Here is a 17739-nt window from a genome sequence, read left to right as displayed (position 1 = left end):
GGAACCGTGCTGCAACCATATGGCAGGAGCTGTCCCCCTAAACACTGATAACTAATGTCCCAGGATGCTTGATGCGCGCTCGTGAATCCATACCGACACATGGAAAATAAACGCAAAGCATCTGCATCTCACATAGACGCGCATTTCACACATTAAACGAACATATGTGCGCACATTTCAGTTGGCAAAACTGTAATTAGTCCGCGCTCGCTTTCAGAAGAAAGAGAGAGGGGAAGCAGCAGGGAGGAGGAGGACGAGGAGGAGGAGGAAGAGGAGGAGGAGGAGGAGAAGGGGCGAGGGAGAGTTATAGGGAAAGGGAATGATAAATGATGGATTGAGAGAGCTCTAGCTAGACCCCGAGGTTACCAGTGTGAGGGAGTTACAGCTGGCTAGCTCATTCCGTCGAGCTACAGATCTCATAATAAACATCACATGGGTAGTTTGGGCTGGCGGCTGCAGATTAAGCCGGAGCTGTTAGCTCTTTAAAGACTGCTCAATGTTGCAGCCAGCCAAGAACCTATTTATAGGGCGGCTGGAAGTGTATCAAAGCAGGTAGGAAGGGGAAGGCACCGGACAGGCACAGTTTTCAAGCTGATTTATGTCCCTCAATCAGTGTAATAACAATAAACTGTCAACTAACACGCCACTTTTATTTGTAATTTATGGTACTGCGCTCCTAATAAAGCTATGTTTATTTCTCCCCTGTCCCTCCCTTCCTCCCTCCTCTCTCTTCTCCTCTCTGTCTGTCTCTCCTCACAGAGCTGCCCAACAGTCCAGGTGGCCAGTTCACATTTCGCCCGCTGCCCCCGCCTCCCCCGCCGCCCCACGCCTGCACGTGCGCCCGCCCGGCGCCCTACACTCAAGTGAGCCTGCAGAGGAAGACCATGCCGACGCGGTGCCAGGCCAGCCAGGGCAGCCAGGGGGCAGACACAAGCTCGAGCACAGACCAGGCACAGCTTCACAACAGCTGGGTGCTCAACAGCAACATTCCCCTAGAGACCAGGTAAGAGAATGCAACAAATGGCCCTTAAAGGGTATTTTTTTTCCCTCCATTTTTTTATTTATTTAATTCAAACAAACAAAAACAAAAAGAGTTGAGATGATTTAAAGAATTCGGAACAAATAGAGGGCTTCGTTCCAAAAGGCTTTCAGTCCAAAAACGGTGGTGGTGGTGGAGGTGTCATTTTTGCGACGAAAACCCATCAAATGAAAACATCTTCAAGGCAAACCGCCCTACTTCAACATAATGTCACTTGATTAAAGACATTTCTTTAATCTCACAAATGAGGCTCATTAGATTAAAGGAAGTTATTTCGTCAGGAGTTGGCACACTTTCACGAATTTCTTAGAGAAATCAGAGTGGAATGATTAAGAATGAATGTTGGACTAAAGGATTAGTTAGGAAAGGACATGTTTTGCACGTGTAGAGAGCAGTAAGTGGAGCACCACGCAGGCCTCCCGGGTATTATTACAGGACTTTTGCACACCATCAAAGTCACAGCGAATCTCCGCAGGTTTTTTCGGATTCCTATCATTTTCCTACCACCCACTGCCGACAGAGTTACCAGGGGACCCGTATCTGAGTCTCTACTGCCTAAAATAAAAGTGTAAGTCAGTATCTACTATATGAATCCTCTTTTCAGGAACACATAGTGATTTCACTTCCAATTGTAATACCCGAGAACATTTCCCCCCCCCCCAAATGCTCGGAGAGGAGCCGCTGGAATTTCGTCCCATCAAACGGAATTAAGCATTTGCTCCCTGCATAAGTAATAATTGATCAGAGAATTATTTAGGAGATCCTCATTTGCGAGGCGGCTTTTGGAAGAAGAAGCAGCAAGGTGCAAAAGAATATGTTTGCATGTTTAATGAGAGCTCGGTGCGGCGGCTGCGGCGGCTGCGGCGGCGGCTGAATTCTGGTATTATGAGTGAGGATGAGATTGGCAGGCTGCCACGCCAGAGGAAGAGGGTTTAATAAGTTATGCATTAGGCCATAATTAGATCTTACCTCATTTAAAGGAAGGGAAGAATAAAATTAGATTCAGTGACAATTTAAATTAATCATTGGCCAGACATGACTATCAATGTAAAAGACTTGTCAGAAGTGCATTGTAATTACAGTGCTTATCTGTGTCTGTTTGCTTTAAATGAAAATCCACCGTAAATAATTTTTTTGTGCGTGTTTCAAATCGTTTCAAACGATATTCCCCGAACATAAAGAAGTCTCTCCCAAAGAGAGATGTGATTATAAAACACAATTTCCGCAGTGACTCAGTATATTGGATGGCGGCTTTTTGCCGTAATACATTTTTTGCATTTGGGACTTTATAGTCAAATAAGTTTCATTTGATAGTGCGCTATTAGTTCTGAACCGTAAAATGTAATCATATGCATAGTCAATAGAATAGTGTCCCTTCATAACATAATTCAGATGTTATTAGCTCTTTTCTTTCTAGCTTTTGGCAGTGGGGAAAGACAAAAAAGAATGTCTTCACTGTTTAACTGTTTTGGGCTGGATTTAATATTCAAGCGCCCTCCTCTCTCTCCTCTGTCACATTCTCAGATACACTACTAATCTAATGATTTCATATTTTTCTCTCTCACCCCGACGCAGCCGCTATCGGCTCAATCTCAGGCGTGAGATTAAAGATTTATCAAGTATTTACAAACTTGACATGGGAGCTCACGCCGGCAGAATTACAAGTGACGCTGTGACCTTAAAAAAAAATAAAAAAAGTGTATAATATCTCTTGTTGTCGAGTGCACTTCCATTTTCCTCGAAGCGCGTTTGACGAATCTGTATTGAAACGTATTGACGTTGCGTCAGCCGAGATTAAGATTGTTTGAAGTGCGCATGGATTTCCTTTTCAGCCGCATATCCGTTATGTTTCTGGAGAGGCCGGCTTGTGTAAGTGGAAGGATGCAGATATGGATGTTCAATATATCTGACGGGGTCTCACACTGGGTGTGTTAAGAGGCATAACAAATGTTGGGACTGTAATAGATTGACTCCTTCCTCTCCTTCAAGAAGTGAGAGTACTCAAATCACACACTGTGCCTGTGCAGCTACACAGCGAAACCAACTTTTTATACACACACGTACGGTTTATACATGTACCTGTGCGCAGTGCACACTTGCCTCCACCCACACACACACACACGCACAGTCATTCGCACATATCCAGGTAGAGACAGCCCCTGGGCCGCAGACTCCAACCTCCTGGAGAGAGGGAACTCTCATTTTCTTCCTGTCTCGGGGGAAATCTGCCCTCTGATATGAATTCAGAGCTTCCTGGGCATCGCCCCTGGATATTGTCTGAGGAGATCAAAGGCAGGCAGCCAGGAAGAACAGTGAAGCCTTTTTTTAAAAGCACCTCACAAGAAGAATAGAGTTCCACACGCGTTGACAAATGCGATTTCTTCAGCTGGATTCTGATCCCCTTTTTGCTCTGATCCACCCTCAGCAGAGCAATAAAAGCACCGCACTGGACCCGACCTGTGTACTGGCCTCAAAAATGTGAAAATGCTCACCCGTATTTGACATATTTTTGCTCGTCTTGTGCGGGCATCTCTGAGCCGAGCTACCTTTCTCTATATGTGTGTGTGTGTGTGTCCTAAATTTATTTCTGGCCTTTCAGAGTTGAACTACTGTTGACCCTTAGGTGTGTGGTTGCTCCATGTGCAGCCTCCTGTGTCCCCCATCTGTCTCGCAGCTTTCAGCAGGTGCTGGATGGTTGGATGGAGAAAGGAGGGGGGGCAGACAGTGAAGGATGGGTGTCATCTGGATGTCATGTTAAACACAGCCATAGGGCCACGTTATAGACAGACAGAAAACAGAGAGAAACAGAAACAGAGAGACTAAAGACGGCTGGCAAAATGAAAAAAGAGAGAATTTAAAGAGGAACTATTATGTTTATTTTCAGGTTCATACTTGTATTTTGGATCTCTACCAGAACATGTTTACATGCTTTAATGTTCAAAAAGCACTTTATTTTTCTCATACCATCTGTGCTGCAGCACCTCTTTTCACCCTCTGTCTGAAACGCTCTGTTTGAGCTCCTGCACTGCCCTCCTGAAAAGCCCAGTCTGCTCTGATTGGTCATCTGGCCCACTTAGTTGTGATTGGTCAACCTGACCAAACTCTTTGGACTCCTCTCCAGCTCCGCTCTCACTAGCTTTGTTGGAGGGCGTGCCAAAGTAGCCGCTAGACAGTTATCGTGCAAATGTGTTACTTGGTGACATCACCACATCATGGAAGAAAAGGCGGGACTTCAAGCAAGGCGTTTCAGGCAGTTCGGGAGCAGTGTTGTGGATTGTAGACCTTTTACATGCACAAAAAAACTATATAACACACTAAAGGAAAGGGAAAAAAGCATAATAGGTCCTCTTTAAGTTAATAAGGAAATGAAAATATCCATCTTACACCAAATTAAGTCCTTTATTAAGTCCTAAAAACAAAAGATTTTAATTAAAAAAAATCTGTTAATGTGTGGAGATGTTTTTAATGTACTGAAACTGTCCCCCTTGTCCTTCTTTTCGTGTTTTAAAATATTGCTCTAATTTATGTTTTGGCTTAAAGTGCCTCTATGTTCGAAAAGTCCTATAGAAATAACCTTGTCTCGCCTCACCTTGAGATCAGTTCACCCGTTTCCTATGCAAATATTTCAATAATTTTCTTGTAATTTGCATGGCACAAGTGCAATGACCTGGTTTATTTTGTCATGCATCACGATACCAACGCTCGTCTCTAAAACATTCTTGAAACTCTCACCCCACCGTCAGAATTTTGCTCTTGTTTTTAAGTCAAATCCGTCTTCAAGGGCTGAATATGAGACTAAGTGACACGAGAAGATGGATGTGTTTTCGCCGTGCGTGAGGGCAAATGGACGATGTACGGGGCGGATGCAGTCTGGTGTCCAGCGACGCTGCATGTCAGTCTGCTGTCTGGCCCCACTTTAATGGCCTGTCCTCTGAGGGCCCTTCAGAGACCGCGCTCATACCAGCAGCCTGTGACCTCACACCCTTCGCTGCAAGGATAGAATAACACTCTGGCATATCGCACCGCTCGCAGCCGGTATTAACCCTCGGGGAGCTCACAGTAACCTGGGGCAATCATTGCTTGTCTGAGAATTCCAGGTGCTCCAGGACATGTTTTGTTATGGAAAATACACTGCAGAGAAAAAAACAAACAATGAATCATACCTGCTTTTTTACTCCTGATGTTTTCTCCAATATAGCCTATTCTTTGTTTCCCCACACTAGCAGTCTTTGTTCATTTTTTGATGGAAGTCAATATGGCCAGAACGAGCTGGAGCTGCTTATAATTGCCTGCCCAGATCCCCTTTTCCAAATTGCGTAATTTCCTAACCCCAATATTTCTGCTTCCTCATCTGACGCCCTCCAACCCTCGCCCTCCATTATCCAAACACAATATAGATGAAATGCTACCTAGATTAATTGCCCCTCAGCTTACTTTCCTATCATCATCCGCCATCTAACGCGCTCTTTCTCGTAATGAAAATGAACCTCATCCTCGTTTAACTAATACGGCCGTATAACTTTAAGTAGCCGCTTTGATGAGTCAAAAAAGGAATAGGTAAGTCATTGATCCTTGGCTGCCAGGGCTTTTTCATTCCCTTTCATATCAGCGCCGCTCTGCATAGCTGCTCATGATGTTGCACCAGAGAGGCACAAATTTGGGCTTCCTCTCTAATGAGGGACTGGATGAGAGCTTATCATTTCATATTCTGCGGCTTAAACATTATCCATAGCGTGCTATTACATAGCCGTTTGTGGGAAGATTGTTTTCTATTGTTCACCTGGTTACAGCGCGCTTACTGTGAATAATGTCCGTGTTTTACATTTGTCACATATATTGTGGAGAAGAATTTATGGTGGAACATAATATAAATTGCGAGTGGCGTCGCAGCGCTTGGGGATTTTCTAAGGCTACTTTTCTTCCTTGATTTTAGCTTTCTGGATTAATCTTTAATGATGCATTACTTGCAAGTTTAAGAGACCACTTAAATTAAAAGCACACACAAATGCATCCAAACATGCGGGATATGAAGGGCTTAACTGGATTACAGACAGTACTGAGAGCTTTTTCAACAGGTGAGCTTTGAGGGGCCTGTACCGTCATGCGGCGGCAAAGTAGAACAGTCTGTCCTGTGTGTCACTTTTGAATGCAGAGCCAGCCTGTATGCGTCATTTAGAAAATGGCAGGAGAGGGGTCTCCTTTAAAAATCTGCCACCTTGGGGGCCCGTTAAATGAGTTTCAGTCAGGCGTACTTTCAGAGTGAGGCTGAATTCCACTGAGTGCCGATAATTATAAATAGAATCAGAATAAGATTCTAGATACCTAAGAAAAGATGATGTCCGTGCTGTGCTAAGCTAATTTGTGAAGGATTGAACCACTGTCCTAGATATTGTTTCCAAATTCATGCTGTAATCTACTTAAAAAGACAAAAACAATGGTCCCAGAGGTGGCAGGTGGTTTGTTGGACACACAATGCAGAGTGGCTCCCTCCTCATAAGATTAGGACAGCAATTAATTGTTCTTTCACTCAACCTCTACCCCAAATAGTGATTGTCCATTCATAGCTTAGCAACCGTAAGCTGTGGATTTCTCCACATGCCAAAGTGATGTGCACAGGACAGTTCTCTTCCGCAGGGAAAACACATTTGGTGTAGTGTCTCCCGGGAAATTTGGGAGGGTTGGCAAGTATGATTGTCATACCCTGTAAAGGGGGGAGCGTGGGTACCCATAGAACCCATTTTCATTCACATATCTTGAGGTCAGAGGTTAAGGGAGCCCTTTGAAAATGGCCATAACAGTTTTTCCTCACCAAAATTTAGCCTAATTCTCGTGTGTTATTTAGCCTCCTTCAGGGCCAAGCCAGTATGACATGGTTGGTACCAATGGATTTCTTTAGGTTTCATATGATACCAGTATCTTCACTCCAGCTCTAAAACTGAGCCTGCTACAAACTTCCAAAAGATCGATTGCGTTAACGTGTTAAAGAAATTAATGGCGTTAAAACAAATTTGCGTTTCAATCATTATTATCTTAGAAACAAAATTATTTTTCCCTGGATTTTGGGGGTCCAGATGAATCTATCTTTATAAGCCACGCCCAGTTGGCCCAACTGTAGCTTGATTTTTCCCCCATTTGGCATTTTGTCCAAATCTGATTGTTTTGCTACTCCTCTTACAAATGTTGCGTGATCGTCACCAAATTTGGTACAGAACATCTCTGGATTAAGCCGGAAATAGTTGGATATTTTCATTGTTGATGTTCCATACAGTTTTGCTATAGCTGGCCCTGAAAGTTAGCTCAAGTGCTGTGGGCAGGGCTTATATTACAAAAAATGTCATATCTCCTGAACGCTTTATGCTTTTGTGACCACTATTGGTGGACTTGTGTAGATATGATGTCTGAGTGACCACGGCAAGTTCGGTACCATTTGGCCAATAAGTGGATCTGAAACAGCATCATCTAACTACAAAGGAACTATTCTCTGTCTGTCTGTGTATTTATGTATAACTGTCTTTCGCATATCTCGAGAACTGTTCATCTAGAAAATTCACATTCGAAGAGCAGAAGCACTGCGTTTCATGAAAATGCTGTAAGCAGAAGTTGTGGGGGCCAAGCAATCAGCATGCGCTCCGAGCGGGCACTGCACTAGTATGTATAATTGGCTACTGTCAGGACAAAGCTCAACACTGTCAATACAAGAAAAATGCTTTCTTCTTTATCTCCATGTCTTCTACATGGCTCATCAACTGGCGAGGATGCTGACTTTTCATCTGGCACATGCAACTTTGGACCCTTGTTACAAGCTTCTCCTTTCAAAATGAGTCAGCTGTAAGCAGTCAGCCAGAAACTGTGTTTTGAACCAACTCCTGGAGCTAGCGTTGGCTTAATTAGCTAGCTAGCTGCAGCCGATAAAAGCCGACCGTGTCATTTCAACGGTTGCTGGCTATAAATGAGATGCTTTTGTCTGCCAGTGTCTGAAATCAAGAACCCATTATTTCAAAAGTCTGCCACATAAACATTGGAAGCTGCAAATGGGCCATGTTACACGTCATCTTGGACAATGTCTCCCACCCACTGCATGACACGCCGGTCTAGCACAGGAGCACATTCAGTGGAAGACTCATTCCACAGTCACCGCAGAGCGCCACAGGAAGTCACTCCTGCCTGTGGCCATCAAACTTTTCCACTCCTCCCTCCCTCTGAGTGTCAGACACTCTGAGTCAATAGACTGGCCCTTGGACTTATTTCACCCCTGTCAGCAGCTATAACCCCATCATTTATTTATTCATGTCTAAACTGGGCAATACTGACTTAACTGTACAATAACTTGTGCAATAATTCAACTGTGCAATACTCAATACTCAATACTCAATACTCAATACTCAAGTAGTAGTGTTATTTATGCTATTCCTGTATTTCAATCACTTTTTTGGCATCAAAGCAGCAGTGGGTAGAAATGGAGCAAATATGATTTAAAAAAGTTATTTTTATAAAGCGGTCACTATGTCCTGACAGTAGTGCATGAGACAGGTAATCTGAAAAAAAATCATGTGCCTCTGTGTCCTAATGGCACAACACAACCAACACAACCAGTCAGAGCCGAGCTGGAGTCTGCCGTCCAGCTGCCGTCTCTGAGCAGCTGTCAATCACTCGCAAACTACAATCAAACGGTCAAACTAGGCAACGCTGATCAAATGTGAATCAATATTCTGTTACTGTAATGCCTATTTCTCACCTCAAATGTTTTCAGAAACATCTTGTAGTGTACTGTTTAGCTGTAAAATGAGAATGTTTGTTACTCGGCAGCCATGTTGAGATCAGTTGAGGGAATACCAAGCACCGCCCACCAGCCGCAGCACAGCCAATAGGAACGCTCATGCAGGAGTCTAGTTTTCTCATCAGAGCACTTGAATTACAAAATGCTGAAAGGTTATTATGGAATTTTTGATCAATGATCAACGATGCCAAAACGTTCTGCCTACTGAAGCTTTAATATTATTTACATTATTGTTATATATATATATTTATATATACTGTATATGTAATTGATTTAATCGACAGATCTGTAAAACTGAGTTTCTCCACAAAGAATCACATAAAAGCACCACTTTAAATCTTGTGTTTACCAGAGATGTGCTCATAAGTTTCTTGTAAATAAGTCACTCATCATGAAAAAAGTATAAAAAAAATTACTAATCGACTAAAGAAATCTTAGTTTACTGAGACCAAATCGACCGATTAGTTGACTAATAATAACTAAAAGGGGGCAATCCTATTATTTTTACATTTTTATTGTTGTCTTTTATACATACTCATTTATATTTTTCTTACAACTTCTCTATGTTTATATATAGGCCTATTTGTGTTGTAAATGGAACAACTGTAACATAACCCAATTTCCCCCCCGGGATCAATAAAGTATTTCTGATATGATTTACAGGCATAGCAACAGTAACTAAGGGGTCATTTGCGGATTAGACTGAAATTTCTTCCTTGTGTTTCTCCCACAGACACTTCCTGTTCAAGCAGGGCTCTGGTTCGTCGGCTCTTCTGTCAGGGGCGGGGCAGGGTTACCCCCTGACCTCCGGGACCGTGTACTCCCCTCCGCCCCGGCCTCTCCCCCGCAGCAGCGTGACCAGACCACTGTTTACCTTCAACAAGCCTCATCGCTGCTGCAACTGGAAGTGCACAGCCCTGTCGGCGTCGCTCCTCACCCTCACCCTGGCCCTGCTGCTCACATACGTCATCGGTGAGTGACAGCGCACATCGAGCATGCGGGTTTGTTGTCATGCGTACCTGCACAAGAAGATTGACTTTCCTTTGCTCTGATTTTATTTTATAAAAAAATCTACATTTTCAAAAACAGATCGCTCGAGGGGCCAGGGAATTGGGAGGCTTGTCAAGACACTGCCTAATTAATTTTAAAAAAGAATCAATAAAAAAATACAGAAACAAACTCTAACAGTGATTTTTACCCACACAAAATGTTGCAGGCTTCAAAGGGTAAAAGAATACAGGAACAAAAACATATAAGAGAAGAGAAGATCGATAGGGATCAAAGCAGGACTCCTGCAAATGTTCCACTCTTACTTTGAAGGAGTTGGCTTTAGAAACAGCAGGTTATGAATCCCAAATGTGACCCTGTAGGATATAGTCTAAATTGTAAATTAGCTGTCCTGGACTAAAGCGCACAAAACTGGTAATTATTCCATGATGAATACACACATTGAGTAGGTACTAACTCATTCATTGTTTTTCTGTCTCGCTCACACACCCACAGATACACAAACACACACTGTATTACTTTTCTACCTTTTTCAGCCTTGTTATATGTGTTAAATTAGTCTCTCCAGGTTTGTCTTAGCTTATGACCTTTTTGTCTGGGCTTTTTTTAAAGTATATTTTTATTTGTTTATTTAATAGTTAACTTTATCTAATTTGTTTCAAGGTGAGGTCTTATACCTTAACCCCACTCCCTTTTTTTGAATCACATTAGTAGCAGCATTGCTTCTTTTACTTGAGTAAAAGATCTCAATACTTCCTCCACCACTGACTATAACCACAGGTGCAGTTTGCGTTGGTTCATGGGGCTCACTGAACCTCCCATTATTTATAATAATGCATAACTAATAATTTATTATAATGATGAATAATATCGACCTTGTTCTGTCTTCATATTGACAGAATAAGAAACCAACAAGATAAGAAGATAGATTTATGGTATTTTTATTTACTTATAGCCTAATAACATCAGACACTCTCTGTCCACACAACATTAAATATGCACTTCTGTTACGCCACGTAAACAAACAGCATACTTATCAGTTGTGCGGTCAAGATCAGACTAGAGACGTAACCACTTAAAAGATGGGTGAGCCGTACTTGCTATCTTCCGATGTTTGTGCTTTTTAAACAGAAATATACTGCGATATTTACTGAAAATTACATAAAATACTGTAGCCTAAACTTTCAGGCGTCCTCCTGCTGATCTCCCTTCAGCCTGCTGCCACCTTATTTCGGTTTTTGTAGTGAGTAAATGAGGAGGTATCGTATAGTTAACTCCTTATTTCAACTTCATGACTTAACCGTTCCTCGTCCGCTGCGACGCTTTCAAAGTGAGTGACCGGAATAAATAGAAACAGGGCGTCTGACAGCTCAAAACGGCGTGCTATGCAGCGCTGCGTCGCTCGCAGCCAGTTAGGACATCCCAATAGAAAACAATGCAATCAAACTGATTTTGTCACTGACGCTTGCTTGTGTGGCATTCTGTTTGGAGAGTGTAAATAATGTAGGCTACATGCATCCCAATACATTTGACCTCACTGCATTGTACAAATTACATTTCCTCTTGGTTTTCTTTTTGTGAACCCCCAACCTTAAAGTTCAACCTGCGCCTATGACTCTAACTGCTCATGAACGCAGATTAACTCCAGTTTTGTAGTAGCGATGCTAATTTAGTAATTCATTTGGATCTTTACAATCGAGAAAGTTTCTGCCGTCTGGAAGATCATCAGCAGAGTCTGTCAAAGTCAAGTGCCAAATTTATTCATTGATCCCCTCCGATTGCACCAATTCCCCGCTCATGCTCAACCTTGGCCCGGCCCTCCACCTCAGCACATCGTCTTCCCTCCACCGCCCCAAGAGCAGATATCCCAACCCTCCACCCAGCCGGTTCATTTCCCTCCTATGGCGGTGCTCAAGGTCACGGCGGAGCAAGCGGGGGTTCGCATTAATCACACACACACACATACACACACACCACAGACAGACATCACACGCGCACGCTGGCGAATCCATGCAGATTAATCCCCAGGCTGAACCATGCTATTCCATTAATGTCCCGGCCCCGGTAATTAGTGCATTAGTGAGGAGTGTGAGTGATGACTTGGAGACGACATCACCTTTTAATTGGTGTCATGCTCCACTCCTGCTTGGCAATGATCGATCTCCGTGTTGACATCGCCATGGCAACCGCGCCAAGACGTATGGCATGTAAGCGCAGATGATATGTTAGCCTGTAAATCAAAGATATTCAAATGGCGAGATTAAAGTGGTCGTGGACTTAATGTCTTTGTCTGGGGGAGAGGTTGAGACACAGGCCACCGGATGATTAGGTCCCCTCATTACATAATGATTCAGTCATTTTAACGAATTAATTAACGGACAGGGGGGAAAAAAACCTCTCCAGCAGTACTTTTGTGCTTTTTCATCTTCATCAAATAATTGCTGATATTTATTGATTTGGAGTCTGTCTCTCATTAAATCAGGCTCTTATTGAATATTAATTCTTATTATCATAGACATTATAATACGAAACAGAATTCATTATCATATTTAAACAGTGTTAAAAATATGATAATGAGCTATCCTTTATTCCAAATATAATCAGCTCCTGCAGGGTATTCTACTGTACTTAGCCAGGCAGTTGTTATATTGTACATATTTAATATTATTTTCATACTGAACATGTTTCTCAGTTACAATAGATTTCTTATTTTATTTTATTATTCATGTTTATATAATTTTTCTTGTATAAGACCCACCTCATGCAAGTAGAGCTGAAACCATATGGTCATTTACTTGATTAGACAGTCAACGGAGGATTTTATTTTTCAAGCACAAATAACAAATATTCCTTTGTTTCTAGAGCTTTCAACGATGAATCAATTAGCTATCAACTATAAGATTAATCGCCAACTATTTAGATAATCGATTTATCGGTTTGAGTAATTTTTTAAGAAAAAAAAATTCTCTGATACCAGCTTCTTAAATGTGAATATTTTGTGGTTTCTTTACTCCTCTATGACAGTAAACTGAATATCTCTGAGTTCTGGACAAAACAAGACGTTTGAGGACGTCATTTTGGGCTTTGGGAAACACGGATCGACATTTTTCACCATTTTCTGACATTTTATAAACCAAACAACTAATAGAGAAAATAATCAACAGATTAATCAACAATGAAAATGATCGTTCGTTGCAGCCCTAATTGTTCCCAACCTTAATTATGATGATTTGCTACTTTAGGTTTTGGAGTGTAGGTCAGACAAAAAAGCAATGTGATCGCATTATATTGGGCATTTTCCATCCATCCATCCATCCATCATCTGTAACAGCTGATCCTATTCAGGGTCGCGGGGGGCTGGAGCTGATCCCAGCTGACATTTGGCGAAGGGGGAGCACACCATGGACAGGTCGCCAGACTATCACAGGGCTGACACATAGAGACAGACAACCATTCACACTCACATTCACACCTAAGGGCAATTTAGAGTCATCTTGGGCATTTTATTTTATGTTTTTTACTATTTTATTATATATAGACCAAATGATTAATGGAATAATTAAGGAAATTATAGCTGGATTAATAGATAATAAGTAAGGGATAATGTACAGCGAGCCGGTCATTGTTGTGAAATACACCCCGACAGGGGGGTTTTGCAAGGGGTTGCATCGACCTGAAGGGGTTTATTTCACAACAATGACCCGCTTGCTGTACATTATCCCGCTTATTACACGGTTACTAACTTAAAAAATCAATAAATCAACAAAAATGGTCCTCCAGAGACCGAGATCCCTACTGCTCCCATAGCAATGGTCTCTTCTACATAGCAGTGGTCTGCCATAAAGAAATAACAGACTGTAGAATGCCGTGATTGACCAATCAGAATCCAGTATTCAACGATGCCGTGTAATAAAAATAGTCACATGAAAGTATTTGCATCATTAGCCGCAACTTGTAAGTATGTAACTTTAGTGTGTATTGTCTGTCAGTGTGATACTGCAGATACTTCTAACTGAATTAAGACGTTTACAACATTGAAAAGAATATGACATGTTCCTTTACAGTCGTGCCAAGCTGTGGAGTCCAACATTTCAGAATGCCGGAGAGGCTTCTCTTCCTTGGTGAAAATCATCTTACCACAGCTGCTACATTTGGCTGAATCTTCATCTCTTCTCATGACGCTCAGCCAAACTTTTACACTTCTTGCTGCGGTCTTCCGTGGCTCAGCATGTAACGGAGCTAGTCACTGATCCCAACATGCTAAGCTGGAGGCGCAGTGTGACCGGTATAGTGTAACAATGAGGTCCTTCCAGCACATCTTGAACACTTCTAGGTCTTAATCAGGGGTGCCCAAATGTTTTCCCTCGGAGGGCCAAAACTGGAACTTAATGGTGGGCCAAAAGCATACAACTATTGTATTGTTAAGATGCAAAATGGTACTAGGATGAGTTCCACTAATTGTATATTCTTTTAGCTTTTACATAGTTAACCCCTTACAACCCACCTGCTGAATACAATTGGTCTCATTTACAGTCAAATCCAGTTTATGTAATTCCAATTCTGTTTAGGGACCCCAGTATGCAGAAAATATTCAAATACACCATATTTAGAAAAGGTGAAAATAACACAGTTAAAAAACTGCTTGTTTTTTGCCCCAAACTGTATGGGATTATCATAAAGTGGGAATGTCTGTAAAGAGGAGACTCGTGGGTACCAATAGAACCCATTTTCATTCATATATCTTGAGGTCAGAGGTCAGGAGAGCCCTGTGAAAATGGCCAGGCTAGTTTTACTTGGGAACTTACTTTGGAGCGTTATTTAGTCTCCTTCCCTACAAGCTAGTGTGACATGGTTGGTACCAATGGATTCCTTAGGTTTAGATCTCGTTTCATATGATACCAGTGTTCACTCTAGCTCTAAGACAGCCTGCTACAACTTCCGAAAGACGGTGAAGTCGGTCGAGATCAATCCCGCAGGTCTTTTAATTGAATTTCTTTTTTCTTTTTTTTGCCAGAAACATCTGGCAGGCCAAATCGAACCGTATGCCCCACTTTGGTCTTAATAATTCAATAATAAACACATCTGACATTGATGATTAGAGGCTAAATCCTCATTTTTTGACAGTTTGGGACCAGTTCTTAATACCCACCTCAAATTCATTGCCAGTCCTTTAAGCTCTTTTGTTGAAACTTATGTGACATGTTTATTCATTTGGGAGAAAAGTAACCCCGGCAAATAATGAGGCAATAATATTATGTCTGAAATTAAGGTTTCCAATTAGCACAATAATAGGAGGACGCATGATTGCAGAGATAATGCTGTGCCTAAGTGATTGCGGTGTGCTGTATGCCCCCCTGTTGTGATTAGCTAAGGCAGTCCTCCTCTCTTTCTTTACTGCCCTCTTTCCTCTCCTCCCATACCCCCCGGTGTTGCAGGGCCCGCGAATAGCTTTGTTAATTTGTTTATCTCCCAACGTACCCCTCCCTCCTGCAGTCGTAGCTTGTTATTAAGCACAACACGGCCATCAGATACGAGGAGCAGGCATTATGATAGCGAACGGGGCATTTAAGGAGAGATAGAGGACAGATTAAGATTGCATCTGTAATCTTGAAGAATATTGCTACTGACAACACTACCAGTAACTCATTTCTATTCTAAGCCTCGTTTAAATTCTGCCTCTGCAAAAAAAAAAAAAAAACTTCCTACTATTGCTCTATCATGCTGTCAAAAAAAAAAGCTAATTAGAGTATTTTCTGCATTAATGAATGTCTTGCTGTTTTAAACAGTTACAATCCTCGGTTGTTGAATCAAATATGAGGAGAGGGCGGGATGTGTCAGTTATGAAAGATAATCATCTCTATGGCAACAGGGAAGAAGCTTCTGACGCAAGTGAAATGAGCAAGTCAGAAGCACCCTGCAATCAAATAATCACCTCCAAATCACATTTCAGCCACTTGCACAGACAGGGACACAGACAACGGACACTTTATTTTATTTTATCTGCAACAAAAAAAAGACATACAGATAGGAGGGTAGGGGTGGAAACAGGTTAACAACATTTATAATATTGAAATAGAGATTAATGTGCATGGAGAAGAAGATGTGGTGAATAGGGAAGCAGCTGTGTGGACAGTGTTCACTTTAAGCTAAGATCTTCTTTATTGTTCTGTTGTTCAGTACGTGCTGCTTCAGGGGTCCTGGCGGTTCCATAAAGAACCAAATGAGTCGTTAGTGCCTTTAAGTTCATTACTTTCACGCTATTTCTTTCAGTAAATCTGCTTTCACAGTTTGATGGCAATTCAAAACATCTGCCTTAAAAGTTAGCCATTATTCACAGGGGTCAAACTCAGTGCAGCCTTGCAAGTAAAAAAGACAATGTGTGTGTGGCTGTGTTTTTATTTGAGCTACAAGTAGGCCTGATTATTTCTATTATCGATAAATCTGCACTGTGTTTTCATGATTTGGTTTCCTCAGAGCCTGAGGTGATGCCTTCAAATGTCTTGTTTTGCTCAACAAATATATTTCGTTTACAAGAGTATAAAGCAAAACAGCACATCCGTTTTTTGAAACTGCAGCAAATGTTTGGCATTTTCACTTGAATAATTACAGAGACGATTCATTGATTATCAAAATAATTGTGTTGATCTTGTCAGCCCACTAATTGATTAAACTGCTAATAATGTTTATGTAATGTGTAGCCTGCAGTGATGCTGAAATGATTTTGCCTATTAATGAATTGACGCAAATGAATTGATCGATGAACTAATGGTGAACAATTTCTATCGACTACCCATGTGAGTAATTTATAAAGCAAAAATGTCAAATATTTTCTGCTTTCAGGTTCTTAAATGTGATCATTTACTGTTTTATGTCATTGTAAATTGAACATCTTTTGGTTTTGCTCTGTTGGTTGGACAAAACAAGCAAATTTGATGATTTGATGATTTTATATTTTAGACCTTATATCTGATTATTCAACAAATGAATTGATTATGAAAAAAACTTTGCCTGCAGCCCTAACTATGTGCTTGGTGGCTAGAACTGAATGAGAGTACTTAAGTCGCTCCCTCTTGATCTGGATTTCTCCTCCAAACGTCCTAGCCAGCCGGGGCTGTCTCAAAGCACCAGGCTGATTATAGCTTATCATGAATTAAGTGCTTGTTTCTATTCTGTGGTGTTGACCACCCTCGCTAACAAGTTGGAAAAATTACAACTGGGAGCTCAGGAGCACATTATGCCAACCATACGTCACACCAAGAAGACATTTACTCTGACAAACACTCACAATTTACAACAATATATACGACCATAAGGATGTGTGAGACCTTGGAGCATCATTGTTAGACAGGATTCTTTTTTTTTTTCATTGTAGGATGCTGGAACACAACAGGAACACTGCAAGATACACAATCACAAAACTACATAAGGCCTCATCTAATTCTGTGCTCATAGACAAACTATGGAGGACGGAACCTGGCAAAATGAAAAATAAATGAATAAATGACTCAATAAATAAATAAATAAATACTGTATGTCATTAAATGTAGTAAAAAATACATAAATAAATAAAATAAATAAATGCAAAAATAAATAAATACCTTTAAAAATCAATACATAAATGAATAAAAGGGAAAATTAAACACGAAGAGTAAATAAATAAGGGCGTTAATACAAAGATAAATAAATAAAGAAGCACATCACATTTGATCAATTAATTAAAGCTGAAGTAGTTGAGATTAGAAAAAGTTATTTTTATAAAACGGTCGCTATATCCTGACAGTAGTACATGAAACAGGTAACCTGAAAAAAAGCATGTGTCCTCCGGTGCTCCTAACGGCATCTGCAAGATTTCACAGACCGGAGGAAAACAAGCAGTCAGAGCTGACCTTGGATGAAGGAAGGCCAAGCACCGGTC

General features: G+C 41.3%; 1 protein-coding gene across 2 annotated transcripts in view; it reads left to right on the top strand.

Moving 5' to 3' along the window:
- tenm1 (teneurin transmembrane protein 1) overlaps positions 1-17739 on the top strand; it is a 213779-nt gene that overhangs the window by 62474 nt on the left and 133566 nt on the right. For both annotated transcript variants that reach the window (XM_074648019.1, XM_074648020.1), the window contains 2 exons: positions 760-1003; positions 9550-9788. In XM_074648019.1, coding sequence (XP_074504120.1) covers positions 760-1003; positions 9550-9788 — 483 coding nt within the window. The remainder of the gene's footprint in view (positions 1-759; positions 1004-9549; positions 9789-17739) is intronic.

The sequence above is a fragment of the Sebastes fasciatus genome, chromosome 10 (assembly GCF_043250625.1).
Source record: "Sebastes fasciatus isolate fSebFas1 chromosome 10, fSebFas1.pri, whole genome shotgun sequence".
Classification (NCBI taxonomy): domain Eukaryota; kingdom Metazoa; phylum Chordata; class Actinopteri; order Perciformes; family Sebastidae; genus Sebastes; species Sebastes fasciatus.
This window is presented reverse-complemented; position numbering and strand designations above follow the sequence as displayed.